Source organism: Podarcis melisellensis (genome assembly GCF_964234715.1).
Source record: "Podarcis melisellensis genome assembly, chromosome: 3".
Lineage (NCBI taxonomy): Eukaryota > Metazoa > Chordata > Lepidosauria > Squamata > Lacertidae > Podarcis > Podarcis melisellensis.
This window is the reverse complement of record NC_138530.1, coordinates 8,685,202-8,711,557: the sequence shown is the minus strand read 5'-3', so window position 1 is coordinate 8,711,557 and position 26,356 is coordinate 8,685,202. Positions and strand designations below refer to the sequence as shown.

Genomic DNA, 26,356 nt, shown 5'->3' with positions numbered 1-26,356 from the left:
AACGTGCAAAATATGTTTTCATTTGTAGCCGAGCGGGGGCGATTGCGTTCCTTTGCTTTCGCCGGGCTTCCTTCCGCCCGCACCTCTTTGAGCTGGAGCCGCCACCTGCGCGGCGCCACGCCGACGCCGCAGCCAGAGACGGTCGATCCCCGAGCTCCGCGCGTCGCCTGTGAGGGGCGGGGCCTCCTCCCCGGCGGGACCGACGGCTCGGCGCTCGCCTCGGGAGACGGCCGAGCCTGGGCGAAGGTCCGGCGAGGAGGAGGCGCCGCGAAGACGATGGCGGCCAACCAACCGCCGCCCCCGAAGCCCTGGGAGAACCGGAGGCTGTGAGTGCGGCTGGGGGCGCTGAGGGGGGGGGGGAGGCGGGAGAGCCCCGAGGCGGAGCCGCCGCCATTCCCTCCTCATCGGTTTATGGGTGTTAATAGGTTCCGGGGCTCACTTGCTGCCCCGAGGAGTGGGGGGAGGCACTCTGTACATGCTCAGGGACCACACTCCTCATAGGTCGTGGAGTGGCCACGGGAGGGGGAGGAGGGAACACAAAACAAACAGGTTCCGGGGCTCACTTGCTGCCCCGAGGAGTGGGGGGAGGCACTCTGTACATGCTCAGGAGCCACACGCCTCCAAGGTCCTGGAGTGGCCACGGGAGGGGGAGGAGGGAACACAAAACAAACAGGTTCCGGGGCTCACTTGCCGCCCCGAGGAGTGGGGGGAGGCACTCTGTACATGCTCAGGAGCCACACGCCTCCAAGGTCCTGGAGTGGCCACGGGAGGGGGAGGAGGGAACACAAAACAAACAGGTTCCGGGGCTCACTTGCCGCCCTGAGGAGTGGGGGGGGGTGTTAGGGAAGGCACTCTGTACATGCTCAGGGGCCACACGCCTCCGAGGTCCTGGAGTGGCCAAGAGTGGGGGAGGAGGGAATGCAAAACAAACAGGTTCTGGGACTCACTTGCCGCCCCGAGGAGTGGGGGGAGGCACTCTGTACATGCTCAGGGACCACACTCCTCATAGGTCGTGGAGTGGCCACGGGAGGGGGAGGAGGGAACACAAAACAAACAGGTTCCGGGGCTCACTTGCCGCCCTGAGGAGTGGGGGGGTGTGTGTTAGGGAAGGCACTCTGTACATGCTCAGGGGCCACACGCCTGCAAGGTCCTGGAGTGGCCAAGAGTGGGGGAGGAGGGAATGCAAAACAAGCAGGTTCTGGGGCTCACTTGCCGCCCCGAGGAGTGGGGAGGGACTGGCACTCTGTACATGCTCAGGGGCCACACGCCTGCAAGGTCCTGGAGTGGCCAAGAGTGGGGGAGGAGGGAATGCAAAACAAACAGGTTCCGGGGCTCACTTGCCGCCCCGGGGGGGGGGGCGAATGCACTCTGTACATGCTCAGGGGCCACACGCCTCTGAGGTCCTGGAGTGGCCACGGGTGGGGGAGGAGGGAACACAAAACAAACAGGTTCCGGGGCTCACTTGCCGCCCTGAGGAGTGGGGGGGGTGTTAGGGAAGGCACTCTGTACATGCTCAGGGGCCACACGCCTCCGAGGTCCTGGAGTGGCCAAGAGTTGGGGAGGAGGGAATGCAAAACAAGCAGGTTCTGGGGCTCACTTGCCGCCCCGAGGGGGGGGCGAATGCACTCTGTACATGCTCAGGGGCCACACGCCTCCGAGGTCCTGGAGTGGCCAAGAGTGGGGGAGGAGGGAATGCAAAACAAGCAGGTTCTGGGGCTCACTTGCCGCCCTGAGGAGTGGCGGGGGAGGCACTCTGTACATGCTCAGGGGCAACACTCCTCCAAGGCTGTGGAGTGGCTGGGGGGGGGGGGAGGGAACACAAAACAAACAGGTTCGGGGCTCCAGGGAATCATCCCCCCCCTTCTTCCCTGAGCCCCCTGCTGGATTTCATCCTTCCAGCACCTTTCAGTGCTGGGTGGAGATGAGGGGTTTCTTTTCCACCCCACCAACACGGGATTCCTACATTGCAGAGGGGTTGGACCATAGCTGTCAGCCTTCCCTTTTTTTGCGGGAAATTCCCTTATTTCAGCGCCGTTTCCCCGCTGCTATCCCGGATTGTTAGATATCCCGTAGACAGGTGAGGCTGCTGATCCCTTATTTTCAAATCCAAAAGTTGACAGCTTTGCTGGTGATCCCTTATTTTTGAGGCCGCTGATCCCTTATTTTCAAATCTGAAAGTTGACACCTATAGGTTGGACTAGATGACCGCCAGGGTCCCTTCCAACTCTGTTGTTGTTTAGTCGTGTCCGACTCTTCGTGACCTCATGGACCAGAGCACGCCAGGCACTCCTGTCTTCCACTACCTTCCACAGTTTGGTCAGACTCATGCTGGTAGCTTCGAGAACACTGTCCCACCATCTCGTCCTCTGTCGTCCCCTTCTCCTTGTGCCCTCCATCTTTCCCAACATCAGGGTCTTCTCCAGGGAGTCTTCTCTTCTCATGAGGTGGCCAAATATTGGAGCCTCAGCTTCATGATCTGTCCTTCCAGTGAGCACTCAGGGCTGATTTCCTTCTGAATGGATAGGTTTGATCATGGGTAGGCAAACTAAGGCCCAGGGGCCGGATCTGGCCCAATCGCCTTCTAAATCCGACCCACGGATAGTCCCGGAATCAGTGTGTTTTCACATGAGTAGAATGTGTCCTTTTACAGTGGTACCTCTGGATGCGAACGGGATCTATTCCGGAGCCCAGTTCGCATCCAGAAGCGAATGCAACTCACATCTGCATGGGTCGCAATTCACTGCTTCTGCACATGCGCATGACGTCATTTTGAGTGTCTGCGCATGCGCGAGCAGCGAAACCCAGAAGTAACGCGTTCCGTTACTTCCGGGTCGCCACGGACCGTAACCTGAAAACGCGCAACCTGAAGCATATTCACCCCGAGGTATGACTGTATTTAAAATGCATCTGGGTTATTTGTGGGACATAAGAATTTGTTCATTCCCCCCCTTCAAAATATAGTCCGCCTGCCCCCAAGGTCTGAGGGACAGTGGACCAGCCCCCTGCTGAAAAAGTTTGCTGACCCCTGGGTTTGATCTTCTTGCAACCATGGGACTCTCAAGAGTCTCCTTCAGCACCATAATTCAAAAGCATCAATTCTTTGGCGATCCTTCCAACCCTACGATTCTATTATTTCTCTTCCTCCCCCCCTTCCATGGGGAAATATCACCCCCTCCCCCCATCTGATATGCCACTTTTCATTCAAATGAATCGCAAAGCGGCTTACAAACAATAAAGAATAACAACACAATAGAACATCATAAACGCAGCTTAAATAGTGTAGAACAATTAACATCATCAGTGAGACAATTGCAGCCTATAAAACACTGCTAACGACATCTTAAAAACAGGCTGAACGTCACAGTTGAAGCAAAAGTCGTGTTATAAGATTAATGAATCAATGCAGCATATATGATCTGTAAAACAATTTTAACAGCAACAAAATATCAGCCCCAAAATAAGCTAATCACTGTTCTGTCCATAAGGGATGTCTTCAGCAAACTGGCCCCCTTTTCTTTTTTTCTCACACACTTGGGGGGCAGGGAAGAGCAACAAGCCTTTCCCTTCTTGCTCCCACGCAAAGCCCCACTTACTAAGGGGACGGGAGGTGGCAGGAGAGTTCTCTGTCTTCAAGGGGGAGGCAGATTCCCCCACCTCGCACTTATTTCATAAATAATTGCTTTATAAACTGCTAAGGAGGACTGTTTCCTCTCTTCTTCTCCCCCAGCCAGGCTCATCAAAGGGCCATTATCCTGCATAGGCACCCACAGTAACACAGACACACAAAAATAGGGAAGACATTATCCTTCACCTGTCTGGTGCTGTCAGCGACATTAATGACATGAAGGGGCTTGGGGAGAGGTCGCACGCTTGTTTTCCATTGCTATTATTTTTGAAAGGTTTCACTTTATGCTGTTTTGGGGTGCCACCTAATGTTTTAGGAGCTATGTGAATAATGGTTGTTATGATGATGATGTTTGCATTCAGTTTATGCTCTCCTCACCTTGGACTCTGAATCGTGCACACATTTTACAAGAGAGAGATAAGTGTGTGTTTGGACAAATAATGGGATATGTGGGTTAAAGCTCCATATAGATTACCCCTTTGGAACTTCGAATTCTTCAAATCCTTTTCGGAAATCTTAGGACTCAGTGCTAGGATGTATACTATAAACTGGAATTGAAGAGTAAAAGGATAGTGTGTTTTGCAACATGGTATTGTCCCACATCATACCCCTTTTATGGATTATTTTGATTTTTCTTTCTTCATAGAATCATAGAATCTTTCAGTTGGAAGGGACGCAAGGGTCATCTAGACCAACCCCCTGCAATGCAGGAATCTCAGCTAAAGCATCCATGACAGATGGCCATCCAACCTCTGCTTAAAAACCTCCAAGGAAGGAGTTCATTACCTCTCGTAGGAGTCTGTTCCCCTGCCAAACAGCTCTTACTGTTAGAAAGCTTTTCCGAATGTTTAGTCAGAATCTCCTTTCTTGCAACTTGAAGCCATTGATTCGAGTCCTACCCTCCAGAGCAGTAGAAAACAAGCATGCTCCCTCCTCTATGTGACAGCCCCTGTGATATTTGAAGATGGCTATCCTATCTCCTCTCAGTCTCCTCTTTTCCAGGCAAAACATACCCAGAACAAAGGCAGAATAGAATGCTACTATTACTTCCCTTGATCTGGACACCATACTTTTGTTGATGCAGCCTAAAATAGCATTAGCTTTTCTTTTTTCTTTTCTTTTTTGCTTCATCACACTGTTGACTCATGTTAACCTTGAGGTCCACTAAGACCCCTAAATCCTTTTCACATGTACACACCACAAGACCTTGGTGTTACTGGGAGCCTTGAATTTCGCTCCACCATCTGCACTCTGTCACTCAGGATGGTCTACCTCCTTGTGGAAATTTTCTCAGTGAATCAGCAGCAAGTTGTTGCTTGTGTTCTGCTGCAATTTAGTGTGGGTCTGACATGCTTCCCCACCTCCCTCCCCTTTCCCAGCAAAATGGGTGTGTTGGCACAGGAGTTCCAAAGTGGTTAGAATTACTCCCTACTCCCGGCAGATTAGGGTTGCATAACATACCCACATATGTTGTGGTCCTGCCTACATGTAGGAGGAAGCTAAACGCAGTAGGACTTGACTTCTGGGTAAGTGCATACATTTGATCCGGAAATATATTTTCTAGCGGCATTACGAGATCTCAGGAGCCGTGTAAAAGTAAACACAAGTCACATTGGGACTTCCTGTAAGCTTTTACCTCTTGATATGCTTCCTGTAAGCTTTGTTTCCTGTAAGCTTTTACCACTTGATATGCAGAAGCAGCTTCCTCATGATCATTTTGTAAAATAGGAAGTGGGTGCTGATTGGCTAGCGCATTGACTGTCAAAACAGCTACTGAAGGAAAGTCCATGGAGTTCCAGACACCTGAAATAAAGCAAGAATGCTGTTGGGACTGTAAATAATAATAATAATAATAATTTATTATTTGTACCCCGCCCATCTGGCTGGGTTTCCCCAGCCACTCTGGGCGGCTTCCATAGAAACCAGAAAACACTAAAATATCATACATTAAAAACTTCCCTGAACAGGGCTGCCTTAAGATGTCTTCTTAAGGTTAATAACTATCCTGTGATGTAGTTAATCATTCCAGATTTGCAAATAGCTGTCTTCCTGCTGTGTCCGCTAGCAAGGAAACCTAAAGCTCTTTTAGGCTGGGTATCACTGACATAGTATATGTCTGGGTAGGCTGGCTACTTGTGAGCAAAATAATGTCATGGACCTATTTACAGGGTGGTAAAGGTAAAGGTGCCCCTGACCGTTAGGTCCAGTCACGGACGAGACTGGGGTTGCACGCTCATCTCACTCTATAGGCAGAGGGAGCCGGCGTTTGTCTGAAGACAGCTTCCTGGTGACGGGGTGCGGCCGCCGAGACCACATAACACCGGTCTTGAAAGACCTACATTGTCTCCCAGTACGTTTCTGAGCACAATTCAAAGTGTTGGTGCTGACCTTTAAAGCCCTAAATGGCCTTGGCCCAGCATACCTGAAGGAGCGTCTCCACCCCCATCTGCCCAGACACTGAGGTCCAGTGCCAAGGGCCTTCTGGCGGTTCCCTCATTGTGAGAAGCAAAGCTACAGGGAACCAGGCAGAGGGCCTTCTCGGTAGTGGCGCCCGCCCTGTGGAACACCCTCCCATCAGATGTCAAAGAGATAAACAACTACCTGATATTCAGAAGACATCTTAAGGCAGTCCTGTTCAGGGAAGTTTTTAATGTGTGACATCTTAGCGTATTTTTGGTCTTTGTGGAAGCCGCCCAGAGTGGCTGGGGAAACCCAGCCAGATGGGCGGGGTACAAATAAATTATTATTATTATTATTATTATTATTATTATTATTATTATTATTATTCCTGGTCATGTGGCCAGCATGACTAAGCTGCTTCTGGCGAACCAGAGCAGCACACAGAAACGCCATTTACCTTCCCGCCAGAGCGTTACCTATTTATCTACATTCATACCTCGGGTTGAAGTGGCTTTGGGATGAATATTTTCGGGTTGCGCTCCGCGGTGACCCGGAAGTAATGGAGCGCGTTACTTCCGGGTTTTGCCGCTCGCACATGCGCAGACGCTCAAACTAACGTCACGTGCGTGTGCAGAAGCGGCGAATCGCCAGACGCACGGACGCAGGTTGCATTCGCTTCAGGATGCGAATGGGGCTCCGGAATGGATCCAGTTCGCATCCAGAGGTACCACTGTACTTGCACTTCCCATTTTATACAGTGAGCTATTTGGATTAAGAGACCACTTTTTTGTCCAAATAGCAATCCAGTGCATCAGCTGAGACTTCAGTTTTGAACCCAGGTTCCAAGGCTGTCCAATCAGTCTGTCCCTGCTGATATTAGTTGTGTCAACAGAACGTCGTCCTCCTCTTCCAGGCCATTCGGGAGTTGCAGCCTGGATTTGTTTCTGGTTTCAGCCACGTGCTGTGTAATCTGCATGGGCAGAGGCGGCAGAGGAGATTGGCAGTTTCACAATCAACCTTTGACACAAACCTGCAGCTCTAGCCTCCGTCTTGAAATGGTCGTGTTGTTTAAAGCCACTCAAAGGACCTGAACCTGCGCCTGTTTACTTGAGAAAGAAGTCCCACAGGGTTCAGTGGAACCTACTCCCAAGTGAAAAGCAGAAAAGAGTATTGTGGCACTTTGAATCAGGCCCTGAAGATCAAGAGTCAGCATTAAATCTCCTCCCATCTCCACCAGTATGGGGGTGGGAGGAAAACAGCTCTGTCTTGATCTTCAGGTATTGTTCAAGGGAGGAGAGGAAACACATTTCCTGTCCTCCCCAATGCAGCGCAGGACTATTAGGAAGGGGACTTCTGCCCCCAGCCAAGGAATGTGATGGAGAGGAAGGCCCCTGACAGTTTGCAAAGGTGTATCACCTTCCTCTGGTGTGGGGCCATGCTAGACAGTCTTGGCATGCAGGAAATGAGATGTAGCACTCCCAAGTACTGTATTTTTTGCTCTATAGGACACACTTTTTCCCTCCTAAAAAGTAAGGAGAAATGTGTGTACGTCTTATGGAGAGAATGCAGGCGCAGTGAGCCCTCTTGCTGTTCTGCCTTCTGGGATTCAGAATATTTTTTTTCTTGTTTTCCCCCTCCAAAAACTAGGTGCGTCTTATGGTCTGGTGCATCTTATAGAGCGAAAAATACGGTACTTTATGATGCAGGAAGTGGTGTCTGATTTTGGGAGAGGGCTGGCAGACCACTGGGAATGGCTTCATGGGTCACAGGGGTTTTTTTTTACCACCCTTGTTTTAAAAGACTAGTGGATTTTTAAAGTGTTCATGGGCTAGATCTCGCCGCATGAGATGCATTATCTTTGGCAGAGAGAATGCGAGAGATGTACACAGCGGAAAAAATGTAAACAAAGGGGCCTAAAGCCTGTGAAGTGTAAGCATAATAGCGGTCTTATGAATAGGCTGCTGCTCTTATCTTGCACACATTTGAGTGTTGTGTAGAAATGTCACCGACCTATTGTGCAGCTTGCATTCCACTGTTTACAATCTCCCTCTGTGTGTGTTTATATCTGCAGATTGAGAATGATGTAAGCTCTGGTCCACGAAGCTTACGCCATGAGTAAAACTTTGCATTTTTAAAGCACCACCAGTTCTTCTTACTGCAGAACACTGTTGTGTTCCTGCTCTGGAATTTGTCTCCCTGCCTCCAAGCATGGTCACATCTACACAGTGGGCAGGATTCACAAGGACTTTCCTGTGTGCGAACGCGCTTTCCCCCATCTCCTCCCTCTCTGTGCCCTTTGGAACCCCTGAATTTGGCTTAGGGGTGGTCAGGATTGCTCCATCTGACAAGCTGCAACGCTTGAGCAGATGGAAAGTTTGTAATAGCACAATGTGGAATTCCACCCCATACATTTAAAGTGCAAGGTAAAAAGGTAAAGAGACCCCTGACCATTAGGTCCAGTCGTGGCCGACTCTGTAGTTGCGGCGCTCATCTCGCTTTATTGGCCGAGGGAGCCGGCGTATAGCTTCTGGGTCATGTGGCCAGCATGACTAAGCCGCTTCTGGAGAACCAGAGCAGCGCACAGAAACACCGTTTACCTTCCCGCCGGAGCGGTACCTATTTAAAGTGTAAGGCTTCCCCCAAATAATTCTGGGGATTGTAGCTTACGCCTCACAGAGTTATGATTCCCAGCCTCCTTAGCAAACTACAATTCCCAAGATTCTTTGGAGGAAGATGCTTTAAATGTATGTTGTGAAATGTGAACCTAAGTGTTCACAATATTACAGCCCAAACCTAGGAAACGTTGAAGCTTCAGATTTCAGTTCATACCTTCCGGGCACCCACAACAGCCAAGATTTTTTAAAGGCTGTTGCCTTTCAATAAACGATTTGAGCACATAAAATTGAACAGGTTGCTCATCCCCATAACTTAAGCTCCTTTTCTGTGGCGGTGAAATGTCTCTGGGTTTCACTGCTAATTAAAACAAGATGCGCTATTGCAATATTCCATTGCCTTAATTAAAACCTCCCTCTTGAAAACATTATGGTTTCATGTTTGCAAAATACAACATTTTATTCCCTTGAAGAGCCTGATATGCAACATAGTTTCATTAGTATTTTGCAAGTTCAAATTCCTTTGAAAATTCAGATTCCCAAATTCTTACATTGGACAAACCTCTATGCATGAAGTTGCAGATAACCTGTATTTTGATCAGAACAGATGTACACACATTGTATTTTAAGAGATGCGTATTGATCTGCATGTTATGTGCCATTTTTTAAAATTTTGTTGCAAGTAGAGTAACCTGCTTTGTGTTAGAATGCCACAAGATATGTTTATGGCCGTTAGCTTGGCATATTTATTACATTTAAAACAGAGTGCCTTAGTTTTGTACAAGCAAAATTGCAAATAAGACCCAGTTGTAGTCCACTTCCTTCTTAAAAGCTCAGTTTTCACCCAGACTTTCAGATCTTTCCCCAGGAGTGTTGGCACCCACAACAGGTTCTTTGCCATTTCAGCCACACCTTCCTCTGACCTTTCGAATCCTCCAGTGAGGCAATAAGTTGCCTGTTTCCAAATCGGTAAGCAGGTGTCTGTGTCACAGACATTTGATGGGAGCGGTGGAAAGGTTGATAACAAGGGAGAGGCCAAGTCAAAAAAGGCAGCAGAATTGGCATACTTCTAGTTTCTCCAAATAGACCAAAGGTCGCCAAAAGAAAAGCAGCAATACACAAGCAATAAAGGACCTGAATGTCGCTCTTCGGGTGACGGCAGCATCTGCGTGGGCCCACATAGGCTATCCCTGCTGCAAGTGCAGAAACGCATTTTAGGATTTATTCCTTTGTGTGTCGTGTATATCCTTTTAGGCTTACCACTGGTGTTTCATGTGCGGGCTTGGGTGTGGGGTTCCACAATGACTGTTGATTCTCTACAGGTAGAGATGCTTTTGTTCTCCCCAGGGCTGTTGCATGATGTGTTGACTGAAGGCATGCATTTGTGATGGCTGTGAAAAGATTTGAGTGCAGGGCAGGGCAGCTATCCGGAGTCCTTAAACCTCATAGGCAGCGAGGCTAAGCACAATTCCAATAGAAATGGACCACTGTGGAGCGCAGCTGCTCAATTCCATTGTCACACTTGCATAAGCCCCTTGCTTTGCACAACCGTATGCAGAGCGAAGCTTTAGGAGTCAAGGGGCTAAAGGGGTACCCCCAGATAACAGCAAGGCAGAGCATATCGGTAACATGCCCCACTGGGTGACTAAAGACAAATTCTGATCCAAATTCAGACCTAAATCCTAGTTGGAATGGATAAAGGAAACCATCTTCACCCAAGACCACCCGGAACTGACCAACAACCCCTTTTTCAAGCACTTTGTCTCGGAAGGGGATGTTTGCCACAGGCTTGCTGTTTTCAGAAGTGGCCTTGTTACAGCTTCTTTTAGAAGAGCTGGAACCTCTTCCTCTCTTAAGGAGGCATTTTCTACCCAGCAGACATCCTCTCCCTGCCTCACAGCAGCTCATGCACATTCAGCGGAGAAGTATTCATCCCCAAACAACAGTTAGGTAATGCCTTTATTAGGACAGACTAATAAAACTTTATGAATTGGTCCTAATAAAGATGTTGCCATTCTGCTTCTGTTGAATGTCCATGCCTATCAACATTGGTTCAGCACAGCTGAACCACAGTCTTCGTTCAATATGAACTGTCTATTGAGATTCAACATTTTTCATGTGTCGAAAACCAGAGCAGAGGATCAGTGTGTGGGGTGGGGTTTTTTATAAGTCTAGTGTTTTAGCGATGCCTGAACCTGGGTCCAAAGAGCATAATTATAACATAGGCATAATTAATGTCAACTTCTAAGTATACACACTGTTTGGAAGGAGTGTGGGATGAGGGATTATTTTTTAGCATAAAACCGTCCCGTGTACTAACATTGAACTTGTGCGTTTTAGATCTGCAGATGTGGGAGTTAGTCAGCTGACGCGGCCCGGGCAGCCCACCCTCACCCGCGTGCCCCCTCCCATTGTGCCAAGGCCATCTCAACAGACTGGGAGCACGGCCCTGAGCTCTTTCAGGCCTTCGTACAGCAGCCCCTTCAGCTCAGGCTACGGCACGTATGGGAACTCCTTCTACGGAAGCTACAGCCCTTACAGCTACGGATATGGCGGCATGGGCTACAACCGGTTTCGGGTGGACGACGTTCCCGCCAGCCGGTTTGTGCAGCAGGCCGAGGAGAGTAGCCGCGGCGCGTTCCAGTCCATCGAAAGCATCGTGCATGCCTTCGCCTCGGTCAGCATGATGATGGACGCTACCTTTTCGGCGGTCTACAACAGCTTCCGAGCCGTCTTGGATGTAGCCAACCACTTCTCCCGGCTCAAGATCCACTTCACCAAGGTGTTTTCGGCTTTTGCCTTGGTCAGAACTATACGGTACCTTTACAGGCGGCTGCAGCGGTTGCTGGGTCTGAGAAAGAATTCCGAAAATGATGATTTGTGGGCAGAAAGCGAAGGGACTGTGGCCTGTGCTGGCCCCGAGGAAAGGGCGGCCAACTCTGCAAAATCCTGGCCCATTTTCCTATTCTTTGCCGTTGTTCTTGGGGGTCCCTACCTCATTTGGAAGCTGCTGTCCACCTACACTGAGGACGAAACAGGTAACGGAGTTGTTGTGATTGTGGGGTCCAAGCACTTTTACAAGTATTTCCCGGTCTATGCTGCTGGGCTGTGGGGTAAAGCGAGCAAGTGGCAACACAGAATCAGGTTTCAATGAATGACTATGAAGGCAACCTGAACTTTGCCCAGCTGTTGCGCAGGTTTTTGGTGAATTATATTTTCTAATGTGGAAAGCAAGCTTGTGTGTTATCATTGCTTCTCAAAAATATTTCCATCGTCTATGGAGAGAAGCATTGGCTGGCTTCACGGTTTCCCCCACGTTGTGATTTTTGCATAGCGGGTATACACACATATCATGATTCACAACACACTGCCAGGTCAAAAATTATGAAACAATGGTTGTGAATGGGATCCGTTCCAGAGGTCCGGCTGTATCCCGAAGTTTTCGCAACTGGAGAGACAGTTTCTGTGCATGCGCGTGTGGCGGTAGACCACTTCTGTGCATGCGTGAGCGGCAAAACACTTCCGAGTTTGCCGCTTTCGCAACCCGAAGTTTATGTTACCCAAGGGTAACGTAACCCGAGGTTTCACTGTATAACAATATGGACTTCAAACCGGTTTTGGACGATATAAAGTATTGATTTATCCCTCAGCCCTAGAGTACATGACAGTGTTACAAGCAAGTCCCCAGTAGTTACTAGCAGCCTTCCAGATGGGTCCACAAAAGTTAATGGCTTGCCTGGCTACAGACCTTTGCGGCCCAGTGAAGAATTTCCTCTCTTGCTGACCTGTCTCTTCACCTGGGATACTCCTTTGCCACAGGAGACCAGGCAAGCAGCAAATTGAGAGCCAACCAAGTTTCAAACACCCCCTTCTGCCATCTTCAGCCTGGATTTTAGCCTCCCCTCCCTTTTCTGCCTTATCCATAGGTCAGTGTTGTATTTGCAGTGAGGCGAACCAGCATTAGGCAACCCTGCTTCATGTGGGAAACCCTGGTTTAGCATACATTCACTTAATTTAAAAACATCTAAGCTGCTTCACATTTAAGCATCTCTTTAAGCAGTGTGCAAATATACAGCAGGAAGAAAACGAAGCACCATAATAAAAACAGAGATACAACCTAACAACCAGTATTATAAAATCACGCTAATAATAATAATAATCAGGAATTCAGTAATAACACGGTCTGATCTTCATGTTGTGTGGGAGGAGGAGATTTTTTGTGTGATTGTAGGTAGGATTAATACAGTGGTGCCTCGCAAGACGAAATTAATCCGTTCCGCGAGTCTCTTCGTCTTGCGGTTTTTTGGTCTTGCGGTTTTTTCGTCTTGCGAAGCATGGCTATTAACGGCTTAGCGGCTATTAGCGGCTTTAAGAAAAAGGAAACAAACTCGCAAGAACTCGCAAGACGTTTCGTCTTGCGAAGCAAGCCCATAGGGAAATTCATCTTGCGGAATGACTCAAAAAACGGAAGTCTCTTTCGTCTTGCGCATTTTTCGTCTTGCGAGGCATTCGTCTTGCGAGGTACCACTGTAATGGTTAATGTGGGAGGCAGATGAGGAAAATGATAGCAAGCCGAGGTTCTGAAGGAATCTGTGACACATATATTACTGCAGAGCTCTACAGCCTTGGATAGTAGCCAAAGGGGAAGTGAAATAACAATAAAATAAAGAGAAATAGGGCCTTTTGCCGCAAACCAAATTGCAGGCACATTAAGTGTTAAGCTCGTCTTTTACCTGGTGCTTAGATGCTCTTTACACCCCACCCCAAGGGTAGAAGTGATTCTCTCAGAACAGGAATGCACTATAACATGACAGGCCTCTCTGGTTTTCTGCAGTGAGTGTGAGTTCGCCATATGCTCTTATCACCACCCTGAAACGAAAGCTCTGCCCCCTCCAACCAGCCATGCAAACAATGTTCATCAACAAATATTTTGCATCAATAATCCTGCCTACTGCAAACACTAACTGCAATTTATTTTAAAAGCAACACTTTATTTAGTGTTTATTTATTTCTTGCTTGCTTTTGTGTTTGTCTTGTTTAAAGTTTGAAGCAAGCTGTCTACAGCCAGCAATACGTTTGAGTTGATAGAAACCAAAAACATTTGATGCCATCCTCTCTGAATACCCGTGGCATTTCTCATAATTTAGGAAGGCACCGTTTTCAGCCTGATCTCAGAACTGGAGATGTCACTGCACTGCACTTTGCTCAGCGATGGCAAAGACTGGACTGGGAATTTGTAGTTCAGCTGTCAGCTACTTTCATGGCTGAACAGAGAATCTAACCTCAGGTCTCGCATGTCCCACTCTATTCCAAGGCCACAGCGCTATGCTTGGTGTTATATGTGGCTCCTGCCAAGGGATTCTAAAGGAGGGTGAGAAGAGCAGGTTTAGATACTGAGCTTCCCTAATTTCAGCTTTGGTGAGGGAGGAACAAATCTTGCTTTTATGTACCAGTATAATGAAAAGGGAATTTAGAAGATGTTCCAATACTTAGTGAATGTTCAGTGTGAGCACTCTGGAATTTGAAATGCTTTGCTGGAAAAAGGCTTTGAAGGCGTAAAACACTTAAGTATAACACATACATATCATGGGCTGACTTTAACCGATCAAGTTAAGCACTTTAATTTGTGTGCACCTTGGCCTTCTGCTAAGGGGCTCAGTCAGGTTTGGATATCATTTCTTGGTTGGTTGCCTCTGGCAAATTGAGATTGTCTCCAAACAACCACTTACAAAAAATTCTGTCTCTCTTTGTACCTCACAAATGACATACATCAGTTGTGTGTGTACATTTGAGCTTTCCTGTTAGCTTTTGAACTTATTTATGAGTCCGAGAGGTTTCAGCCCTGGCACAACAACTAAGGGACTTGAATTAGGGCAGCCTGAAAGTTGATAGCTTGGCTCATGAGCTGTGTAGCAGAGTACGGAATTGAACTGGCTTTCCTGTACCCCTTGCACCATACTGACTCTCAAAGATTGTTTTCTAAGAGACTGTACTGATCCAGCAGAGTTATGTTGACTTATTTATCCCTTGTTCTGTGGCACAGTTTCCAGCAATTGGGCAAGTGGAGAGGATGATCATGTTGTTGGGAGAGCAGAATACGATTTCAATGCTGTTTCGGAAGAAGAAATTTCTTTCCGTGCCGGCGAAATGCTAAAACTGGCACCCAAAGGTAAGATGGTTTTGATTCATTGTGATTTCCCACTCCCAGATATTTCAGTGCAGTATCTACGAAAACAGAAGAACATTTACCCTCTTGACCTAACTGTATGTTAAGGGACAGTTTGAAAACTTTAGGGGCAATTTGTTTGTCTTAACAGGGAGCAGTGGCACTTCTTGCAAATGGTTACTTGTTCCACAGAAATAACATCTACAGTCTTTAGATTTGTTGTATAACTTGTGTCAATGTACTCAGACTAGAGGTATGCAACTAGAGTTGACTGGTTTAATATATTGTATGAAGTTTCTGAAAGCTACGCTTCACTGTTTCTGTTAATGACATTTGCTAGTCCTTTTTGAAATCTTGACATTTCAAAGTCATTGATTTGGTCATTGAACTGTTTTATTAATCATTACGTCTCAAGTGTGCTCTTCAGATTGGTTTTCACTCAAGTCTCAAGGTTTGAGAAGGTCACACAAAATCTAAACGAACTGGTCTTTGCAGAATTCTCCAAATACTTTCAACAACTCAGTTATCTGTTCATGGGCTCCTCTGTTAACCACTCATGTCTGTCTGTCTTTTTTCTTGCCAGAACGACAACCCAAAATACGTGGCTGGCTCTTGGCCAGCCGTGATGGCCAGACAACCGGACTTGTTCCAGCTAATTATGTCCGAATACTCGGCAAAAGGAAAGGAAAGCGAGCCGTAGAGCTGGAGAAGGTTACTGAGCATGAGCCGGCACTCAGCAACGCCACTTTGATCCCAGGAGCCACAGCTTCCGACACCCTGGAAGAGCAAGAAGCTGCCTTTGAGTCTGTTTTTGTAGAAAATAATAAAGTCCCTGTCACATCCAGCTCTGCTGTGCTTGGTGGAGACAAACAGGACCTTTGATGCATTTATCAGAGTAAGCCTGTGGTGGTCACAGTAATTCTGTAGGGTAGGCATTCAGTAGTGATGTAGCGGAACACTGTTGTTGACGGTATCTTGCTGTTCACACCTGGTAGAGTCATTGGGAGGGATGTTTTCAGTCTAAGCCTGTGCTTGGTTCTTTTGGCATTGAACAGTTGTGTTAAGCAGGCTAGCATCCATTTCATTATCTCAGGCGTGGGTGACTTGGCACCTTGTCCTGTTCAACGGAAGGAGCTGGGCTGAGAGGTTCCACAGGCAGCTATCTGCTTTGAAGTCCTCCTCAGGGACTGAATACAGCGTCATTGTGGCGGTTCCAAGAAAGAACATGTTTTAACCAAGTCTTCACCACATAGTGCAAGGTTGGTTTTCTTTCCCTCCTTACACCCAGTTTTTGTGAGATGAAGAATGTCTGGCTCATGGGGATATCAGGAAACCTTTTGGGGGAGGTGAATTAATACTTCCATAAGTTAGTAGTTCCGTATGGAAGGCACTTTAGAACTGACAGCAAGCCTAGTTAATTGTAGTTCCAAGATGTGGGGCGACATGTGCTTGGTCCTCTTTTCATAGATAAGCTTTCTACTCTGAGCTTTGAAAGCTGCTCCTTTGTGCTGCCTTAGACCCCTGTGCTTGAAGCTTCATTCATTCTTCATGTCATTCTTTGCCTGGACTAGTATGCAATTGCTCTTTAACTAGAAATACTGCATCACTTTTTCTTCCAGTTCAGGTTTGTGACATCTGTGGCTCTGCTTTTTTCCTGTCAACTGCAAGCTGATCTATCAAGAATACCTCATTGAGGCTCAAACTGCATGTGACAGCAGATCTGTATGTTTTAAACTCAAATCTGCCACTATTACATGCAGTCTCAGCTTCAGTGTTTAGTAAATGTAATATATAAATCTGTTTTTCTCATCCCTTACAATTGCAGATATGAGCTGATAGTCATCCTTTGGCATCGCTCTGCTAAGGATGCTAAACTTTGCTTCTATAAAGGTTGAGATGTTACTTTACAAAGCCGGAAACTTGTTTTCTGAAATCATGTTTGCTACTGTATTGATGCCACACTATTCTGAATAGTGAGATAAAAATCCAGGTTGATTCTGGGAAGATGTGATAATTGATAAAACTAATTTCAGGCTGCAATTTCTTAAAGTGGTAAACCAGAGCTCTACAATTTCTGTAGCAGCTATGAACTCCCAGTGTGACACAACTCATATTCATCTTTGTAGACTGTTTTAAAATAAAATACTGAGTCCGACATAAGTGCATCTTGGATTCTGTCAATCTTAAATCACAATCCTTCTAGAGAGTACCTGAGGTTTCACTACATAGCCATTAACTCACATGGTCCATTGGTGCCCATGTGAAGTTATAGCTGCTCTGGGTGAGGGAAAATCAAGATGAGATTTCTGGACGGACCAGCTACATTTTTATTATTTTACTTTAATTTAAAAAGGAAAAAAAACTTACATCCTGCCAGTTTTCAAAAAGGAATCCAAGGTGGCTTACAGCCACAAAAACGAAAACCACAAGATACATTAAATTGCCATCATCATAAAACAGCAATTAGCACAGGAAGCAAAAAATCCCTGTATGTAACAACCCATAAACAAGATTAGGTAAATAGAGACACCACTTGTGCACCCCCGTACAAGACAGATTACGCAACATGGAAATCCAAGGGCACTTCAGATTCTTCTCTGGTTGAGTGCAAATATGGCATCTCTCAAGATCCTGCCTCATAGCTCCTAGGAGTGGCCATCCTGGGAAATAAGCCCTGGAACAAGCATACACACCTGACCCAAGTTGTTCGCATGTCTATGGACTGATCTCTTTCGATTTGCAGTCCCTCTGCACAGAAAAAGAAGGGGGGGAAATGGGGCGGTTGAAATGTACTAGGAAAGTTATCTTCATATGTAATACTTCAAGATTTTAACTAAATATTTGCTTCCCTCCCCCCCCCTCAAAAAACCCCAAGCCTATTGAAAAATAAAAGTGGCTAGGGTTGGTAGTGGGGAAACGTCCCACATTTTCATTAGACTTACACTTTGTGAGATCTAAATGTTACAGATTATTTTTTTCAGATAATACTGTAGTGAAATCAACAGGTTGAAAAGTGTTTTGCTTAAAAAGGATTCATTATTGATTTACTAAATTTCCAGACAGGTCCTAAATGCATTCACTTAGAAGGAGGTCCTACTGAATTTGATGGGGCTTGTCTTGGGAAGTACCCTTGGATTGCGGTCTTTACTTTATACTTGCTTGAACTATACTTAACAAACTGTCATATCTATGCATATTGAACTTCAATAGATAAGTATGTATAGCGGGCCTTGACTCTGACACTTTGACTCTGCTTGTTTTATTGGCGCCAGAATGAAAATTGATGTAAACAACCTACTGTAGATATACTAAAGGTTTTATCATGCAGTTGGATTAACCTTGATGAATCTATTAAATGCCTTTGAAACTTGACTGCAGCACTGGTTTTTTTAATTCACTGAAATGACAATACAATTGAGTGAAACTGGGGCTATGGGAACATTTCAGGTAGAAAAGTGGCTTTTGATATTTCCCTTCTGCTCTGTAATCTTATAAATTGAGGAAATGGCTGTATGGGTGGGTGGGGTTCTTTTTGAGAGTGGAGGATTTTATTTTAATCTCACCTGTGGAACAGATAAGGGAATGTGTCCTGTTGTGTGTGGGGCATCAGAATGTAGCTATATTGAGAAATAGCAGGAAAGGTGTACAAAGGTGATTTTGGAGTTGCAGAGTACAAAGGCCACTAAAGATTAAGCTCCTCTCGACTCTGAAGTTAATAATGCAACTTGAGGGAATCACAAAATGCTGTTTTATACATGCCTAGTGAAACACAAATTCCAAGATTGATTGTTTGCATTTTGGTAAAAAAAAAATGTTCTATCAGTTCCATAAATACATAGGAGAAACCTAGCCAAATTGCTGCCGCATAACGAGGTACAGAACATACAAATGTTTTATGGAAGGTTGTTTTTTTAAATAATATTGCAGTAGATGCCGAAGCACGTTTTCCTTCTCTCACCTTTTTTGCATTGAGTTCTTTTTCAAGTTTTGTTTTGAGAATGTGTGATTTCTCCATGAATTTATTTATCTCTCTCCTGAGTTCATCTGTCTGTTGTTGACGTTCCCTGCAAGAAGGAAAACAAATTCCATAAGGCAGTTTCATTACAGTAAGGACAAGTCATTTATTGTTGTAATAGAGTTATTTATTAAGAAAAGCCCTTCTAGAAGAAGAAGAGTTTGGATTTGATATCCCGCCTTTCACTCCCCTTAAGGAGTCTCAAAGCGGCTAACATTCTCCTTTCCCTTCCTCCCCCACAACAAACACTCTGTGAGGTGAGTGGGGCTAAGAGACTTCAAAGAAGTGTGACTGGCCCAAGGTCACCCAGCAGCTGCATGTGGAGGAGCAGGGAATCGAACCCGGTTCACCAGATTACGAGTCCACTGCTCTTAACCACTACACCACCTGGCCCAACATCCTTTTTTATACAGTAACCAAGCAGATAATAGAATCATACCCTCCGGAGTGGGAGAAAACAAGCTTGCTCCATCCTCCATGTGATACCCTTTAGATCAGGGTTTCCCAAACTTGGGTCTCCAGCTGCTTTAAATAAGTGAAGATGGCTATATCTCCTCTCAGTCTCCTCTTAGGAAGAAGATCCTTAATTTTATGATTCATAAAGAGCCTCCCTGTGTAACAGCTGATGTGTGATCTTATGATACTTTGAACTGTATATAGTTTTGATTCTACCATATAAATAGTCTGGTTTGAGGTTCCGTAAGCAGTAAATCCAGTACTATTTGGCAGTCTCATGCCCCATATTATAAATGAATGAGCAGAAAATTTAGCCTGCTGCCTTGCACAGAAAGAAGCTGCTTGAACAATCCATTGATTTCAATGGGATTAAAGACAGTCTGTTAGTAGGGATGGCAGCTCTAGTTAAAAAGTTACATCTACAAGATTAGAATCATTTGAGGAGATCCTGCTCTCAGACATTTGAACACCGTACCGGGATTTTTCTTGGAAGGTACCAGAAATATATTGCTTTATCTTGAGAATATTTTCTTCTCTGCGCCTTATATCAGCCTCACTCTGCTTTTTCATTTCGAGCACCAGCTCTGCATGCTACAAAAGGAAGGAAGCGACATTGCAGTGTTGATTACTAAAGACTGAGGGATAAGTTTAGTGTGAAGAATGTTTATTTTCCAGATAAGGTTTTAATGTCTATTAGAATGAAATAACAGTAACCTAAATAAAGCAAGAGCAACAAATTATGCCTGTTTTCCTTGGACAAACCTGCGTTTCTTGCTCCTGAATTATTTTTCTGTAACGTGCTACAGTTTCATCAAGCAACTGGCTCTGCTCCTTGACTAAATGTTCTGATTCTTCCAGTCGCCTTTCAGTCTCTTTCTGGTGTTCTCTTTCTAATTCTATTGCTGTTCTATACTCAGTAGCCTGTTAAAATAATAATAATAGTAATAATAATAATAATATTCAACCCAATTATACTATAATCCTGTATTTGCTTATTCAGAAGAAAGTCCTTCAAATCCTTCCTCAAAGCAACATCCTAGTTTCATTCCTGCTTCTGTAACTAATCCTAGGTACGATAATAGAATCATAGAGTTGGAAGGTACCTAAGGGTCATCTAGTCCAACCCCCTGCAATGCAGGAATCTCAACTAAAGTGTCCATGACAGATGGCCAATAAATACATATTGTTATAGGTTGTGGAGGGTGAGGAGCCTCGTGATTCTCCACCTGTGAAGATAGAATCTACATTATGAAACCTGGTGTACCAGTCAAACAAGTTCCTTGGGTGGCTTCACCAGTGTCTTAAAGAGTTCTAAGAAGAGAGGTTTTGCAATAGTGGCAACTGCTGACGCTTCCAGGAGGGGAGAAGGCACCTGGGTAAATGCCCAAAGGAGAACAAAAGGCCAAGATAGTGACCGTATTTTTTGCTCTATAAGACTCACTTTTCCCCTCCTAAAAAGGAAGGGGAAATGCGTGTGCGCCTTATGGAGCGAATGCAGGCTGCACAGATATCACTGTAGCCAGGAGAGCGAGAGTTGTTCTAGCTTCTGGCTTAGCCACACAAAGCCTCATCAGGGCAGGGGGAGCCTTCATCCCGCTGCCCTGAAGAGGCTTCGTGCAGCTATCCCGGAAGCCAGAACAGTGAGAGGGATCACTGCGCAATGATCCCTCTTGCTGTTGTGGCTTCTGGGATTCAGAAATTTTTTTTGCTTTGTTTTCCTCCTCCAAAAACTAGATGTGTCTTATGGCCTGGTGCGTCTTATAGAGCGAAAAATACGGTAGTTTTTTTGTTTTTCTGTGTTGAACCCAAAGCTAAGCCCCTTTACAGGTCATCTCTAGGAAGTTAGTGAAGAGGAAAGATCTATTAGAGTGTTATTGCTTTGATCCCTTTCATCCTATGCTCAGTTTGTATATAGGTAAAGTTAAAGGGACCCCTGACCATTAGGTCCAGTCATGGACGACTCTGGGGTTGCGGTGCTCATATCACTTTACTGGACAAGGAAGCCGGCGTACAGCTTCTGGGTCATGTGGCCAGCATAACTAAGCTGCTTCTGGTGAACCACAGCAGCACACGGAAATACCGTTTACCTTCCCGCCAGGGTGGTACCTATTTATCTACTTGCATTTTGATGTGCTTTCGAACTGCTAGTTTGGCAGGAGCAGGGACCAAGCAACGGGAGCTCACCCTGTCGCGGGGATTCGAACCGCCAACCTTCTGATCAGCAAGCCCTAGGCTCTGTGGTTTAACCCACAGTGTATATAGTTGTATATAGAAGTCTACAAAACCATATATCCTAAAGGCACCACAGTCTTCATTGACTTTTGCTTCAAGGAAACGGAACCCTGAGTCCCCCAGGAGTCTCTCACTGCTCGGAGAGTAGGGGGCATGCAACAATATTCTTTTCCTGCAGTCTCTGGCTTGCACATAGATCTCCTTTGCCTGAAAAAGCTGCTATAGAAAAGAAAATGCAATGAAAACTTCTTTGCACACACAGATTTGTTCTCCTGAAGCAAATGGAGTAGTCTGTGTTAGGACTATGCACAGATCCCTACCCCCGCCCACACACTAACCTGGGTACCACCTGCCCTGCCCCGGATTCAGCCCCGAATCAATTCAGGGGTGGGGTTAATGGTTTAGTTAGTGTTTCCTCTCCCCCCCCCACCTCACCCCAAGACCAGGAGGGTGCAATCCTGCAGTGCTCCTTACAGGTGCCTTCTCTGCACACAAGGGGCTCTAGAACACAACGCGTTTTTAATTACAGCATTTCCACGTTTATCAAATGAGGTTCCATGTTTTCAACAAAATCATTATTGGAAGCTAAGTCTTCGCTCCACATCTAAAGATCAACGGAGAAGAGGCTAGGCAGTACTTGTCATTGAGGAAGTCCTGCCTATAAACAGCCCAGTTCTATGCATGTCTACACAATTAAGTCCAAACAACTTCAAATGGAAATTACTCCTAAGGAAGTGTGCACAGGATTTCAGAGTATGATGTTTAGATGAAATCTGAGAACTCAAGATGTTTCAGATGTGCAGCAAAACTGCAACACGTGGATGTTACAATCAAGTATTTGAAAATACATTATTTAGATATAATCCTCAGATTTGCTGTGTCTTCTCAAGGAAAAGTGGATTATTGAGCCTCTGGTGAGCTGCCTGCCATACATGATGGTTAGGCTAAATTTGGCTTGGCGGGGTCACATGTTGTAAGGGTTTGATTTAACGCTTCAGTCTCATAAATCAGTGAATCTGAATTTACAATACCTGGTCTTTTATTATTTTAGTTAATCTTGATATTGATGACTCCTTTTCTTTTAGAATACCTTTGAGCTGCAGGTGCTTCTTTTGCAGAGCTTTAAACTTTTCCAGAGAATTCTTCTCTTCGCCTAAGGATGCCTGTTTGATAATAAAGGTGCTTGTTGAATTATGGTTAATACAAATGCAGAATGAACTAGAAATTGTTTTCATGCCCCCTAGTGGATAAAACTAAATTAAGAGCACAAATGTGGTTGCATGGCAGATTTGTATAACAGCATTATGAAATTGGCAGTTTTATTTTCAAATTCTTTCCTAGTGATCTCTAGCATGAAATTTGCCCTTTTCATGGTTGCTGCACACTGCGTTGACAGTTTTAATCGAGTTATCTACTATGACCCCAAGGTATAGTGCATGTGCGTGAAATTAAAGATTTTTTTTGCTCACTTTACACGTTTACACTAAATTGCATCTGCCATTTTATTGCCCATTCTCTCAGTTTGGAGAGATCTTTTCAGAGCTCTTTGTAATCTCTTTTTGTTTTAACAACCACGAACACAAATTTACGGCCATCAGCAAACTTGGCCACATCATTGCTCACTCATAACTCTACATCATTTGTGAACTAAAGTTAAAAAGCACAGATCCTTGGGGGATTCCACTTTCTATTTCTCTCCATTTGGAGAAATGTCCATTTATTCCTACTCTTTGCTTCCTGCAACTTAAAACGATTCCTGATCCACAATTGGACCTCTCCTTTTACTCCTTGACTGCTAAGCTTACTTAGGAACTTTTGGTGAGCTACTTTGTCAAAGGCTTTTTGAAAGTCCAAGTACACTATGTCAACCAGATCACCTCTATCTAAATGCTTGTTGTCACTCTCAAAGAATTCTAATAGGTTTGAGGGACAGAATTTTTCCTTGAAGAAGCCATACTAGCTTGTTCTTCTATGTGTTTGTTTATTTTTAAACAATACTTTCCACTAGTTTTCTAGGGACAGACATTCAGCTAACGGGCTTGTAATTTCCAGGATTCCCCCAGATCCTTTGTTAAGAATTGGTGTTACATTGGCTACTTTCCAGTTCTCCGGGATGGAGGCTGATCCAAGGGGCAATTTACATATTTTTGTTAGAAGATCAACAATTTCACATTTTAGTTACTTGAGAATTCTCAGGTGGATGCCGTCCAGACCTGGTGATTTGTAGGTTTTTATTTTGTCTATTATTTTGGCTGGAACTTCATATTTTGTCATCTCCGTTCTGTAACAATCCCTTCCTTTGTTCTCTGAAATCATGACTTTGTTCATTCATTTTTTACCAAACAGCCAGATAATGTAATTTCCATATAGTTGTCTTCTAGTGTTTTCTGTGCATTCCTTCCATGTTTCCCAGACCTGATTTGTGGCAATTATGTTGGTAGCAAACTGTAATTACAGCTTCAGCTAACCGGGGTGGACAGAGAAAAGCACTGCTAAGGCTTTTCAGGGCTTCTATGCCCTTAAACACCTCCTTTCTTCAGATTCAATCCACTTTATTGCTCCCTGTTGATTATAGCCTGTGTTTGGTCATCTTGACAGTACTGGCTTCTATTTTTAAATCCTACGTATACCACCAAACATGCACAATGTCACCTCTTGTTGTTTTTCATGTGCCAGAATATTCTAATAAAGAACAGTCACTATTTCAAAATATATCACCCTGTGTTGATTTCAGCTTTAATCTATTCTATCTCATCTGTTCTTGTGAATTATATAGGGGACCTATAGGTAAAGGTAAAGGGACCCCTGACCATTAAGTCTAGTCGTGACCGACTCTGGGGTTGCGGCGCTCATCTCGCTTTATTGGCCGAGGGAGCTGGCGTACATGTGGCTAGCATGACTAAGCCGCTTCTGACGAACCAAAGCAGCGCACGGAAACGCCGTTTACCTTCCCGCCGAAACGATACCTATTTATCTCCTTGCACTTTGACGTGCTTTTGAACTGCTAGGTTGGCAGGAGCAGGGACCGAGCAACCGGAGCTCACCCCGTCGTGGGGATTTGAACCGCCGACCTTCTGATCGGCAAGTCCTAGGCTCTGTGGGTTAACCCACAGCGCCACCCGCGTCCCTTAAGGGGACCTATAGGGGTGAGTTGTTGTCATTGTTGTGTTCTAAGCGGAGAGGGGAAATCTCACATGCACTTTTTGTCTTACCATAGGGTCGCTCCCAACTTTCCTGCTTCTCGTTTCTTGATTTGCCACACCGACTGTGCCAGGTGTAACTCTTGGTTTGATAGCCCTGTCTGTAAGAAGTGATCCAGGAGTGCAATGTCTGAATGGTTCATGGTCTTTAAAGGCACGTCCTCTAACTTTCAAAGCTTGGGATTTCACATGGGTCATTTTCTCAGGTGTCTGCTCTCAGGTAGGCTTACCTATATGTAGAAAAATAAACAGATGTGGAAAGGTGCAGTATAAATGGATAAAACAAATACATTCACAACATTCTGTTGGTTACTCTTTATTGTGCACACATGGAGAACTTGTTGCCCTCCAGATGTTATTGGATTCCAACTCTGATCAGCCTCAGGGACGATGGGATCTGTTCTCTGGTGGGCCAAAGGGTCCCCATCCCTGCTCTAGGATGACCAAAAAACAGAAGCTACCTAATGTCAACTATGTCGCTTGCTTTTTGAGGGGCTGTGTGGAGGGTAGGGAGAAGCAACATTGGTTAGTAAGCAAAATGTAATACAGTCATACCTCCGGTTACAGATGCTTCAGGTTGGTGTTTTTTTGGGTTACGGACCACTGAAAGCCAGAAGTACTGGAACGGGTTACTTCTGGGTCTCAGTGGTCGTGCACGTGCAGAAGTGCTAAATCGCGCTTTGTGCATACGCAGAAGCGCCAAATCGCAACATGCGTGTGCGCAGACACGCTGCTGCGGGTTGCGAAGGTGCATCCCGCATGGATCACGTTCGCAACCCGAGCGTCCACGGTAAATAAATAAATATTATGTATAATATAAATTGGGGTGCAGGTGGTGCTGTGGGTTAAACCACAGCTCCTGCCAACCTAGCAGTTCGAAAGAATGTCAAAGTGCAAGTAGATAAATAGGTACCACTCCGGCGGGAAGGTAAACGGCGTTTCCGTGCGCTGCTCTGGTTCACCAGAAGCAGCTTAGTCATGCTGGCCACATGACCCGGAAGCTGTACGCCGGCTCCCTCGGCCAATAAAGCGAGATGAGTGCCGCAACCCCAGAGTCGGTCACGACTGGACCTGATAATGGTCAGGGGTCCCTTTATCTTTACCTATAATATAAATATTATATAATATATACATTATTTATGTATTATATATGATTAGATAATATATAAAAAAATGAAATCATACATATAATTATATATGTATAAAACAACTTGACGTCAACAGGCGGAGGTTGTGCTGCGAGTGACGTCACACCGCAGGTAAGGTGGGCCCGGGTGACGTCACGACCAAGCACACGTGGGGGGCTTCGCGGAGATCCCGTCCCGTTACGCGCTCTTTTCTCTTCCCCGCACAGCTCTCGCCTTCCCCCCTTCTTCCCCCTCAGAGAGAGAGAGAGAGAGAGAGACGCCTCGCCTGAGAGGCTCCGCCAGCGCCGCAGCCGCCGCAGTAGGCCCGATGCCGCCGGTTGCTAGGCGACCGGACGCTGAGGGGGCGGGGCTGCCCGCCGCGGGAGAAGCGAGACGGCGAGAAAGAGAGAGAGAGCGAGCAGAAGGGCGGCAGGGGAAGGGAAGGGACGGGGCCGCTGCACTGCGGCAAAGCCAAGCCGCGGGCGGGCGCTCACGCCCCTCCCCTCCCCGGCCCCTCTCATTG

At 45.8% G+C, this 26,356-nt stretch overlaps 2 protein-coding genes across 4 annotated transcripts; one reads left to right on the top strand and one right to left on the bottom strand.

The window, feature by feature from the left end:
- Positions 1-166: 166 nt before the first annotated feature.
- PEX13 (peroxisomal biogenesis factor 13) lies at positions 167-18,175 on the top strand. Of its 2 annotated transcripts, XR_014166251.1 has the most exons (5): positions 167-326; positions 10,978-11,675; positions 14,681-14,806; positions 15,387-15,766; positions 15,799-18,175. XR_014166251.1 is itself a non-coding variant. In XM_081904258.1 (4 exons), the coding sequence occupies exons 1-4, from the start codon at positions 277-279 to the stop codon at positions 15,683-15,685; spliced, it is 1,173 nt and encodes a 390-aa protein (XP_081760384.1). In that variant the 5' UTR covers positions 167-276; the 3' UTR covers positions 15,686-18,175. The 2 variants fall into 2 exon arrangements, 1 of the variants encoding a protein (XP_081760384.1); XM_081904258.1 differs by having other exon boundaries at positions 15,387-18,175.
- On the bottom strand, positions 17,216-26,329 carry LOC309365871 (uncharacterized protein). Of its 2 annotated transcripts, none has more exons than XM_081904445.1 (7): positions 25,892-26,329; positions 24,719-24,936; positions 22,538-22,669; positions 20,037-20,195; positions 19,750-19,865; positions 18,762-18,867; positions 17,216-17,551 (listed from the first exon to the last, which is right to left on the bottom strand). In XM_081904445.1, the coding sequence occupies exons 2-7, from the start codon at positions 24,902-24,904 to the stop codon at positions 17,519-17,521; spliced, it is 732 nt and encodes a 243-aa protein (XP_081760571.1). In that variant the 5' UTR covers positions 24,905-24,936; positions 25,892-26,329; the 3' UTR covers positions 17,216-17,518. The 2 variants fall into 2 exon arrangements, with proteins under 2 accessions (XP_081760571.1, XP_081760572.1); XM_081904446.1 differs by having other exon boundaries at positions 26,120-26,329.
- Between the last annotated feature and the right edge of the window lie 27 nt (positions 26,330-26,356).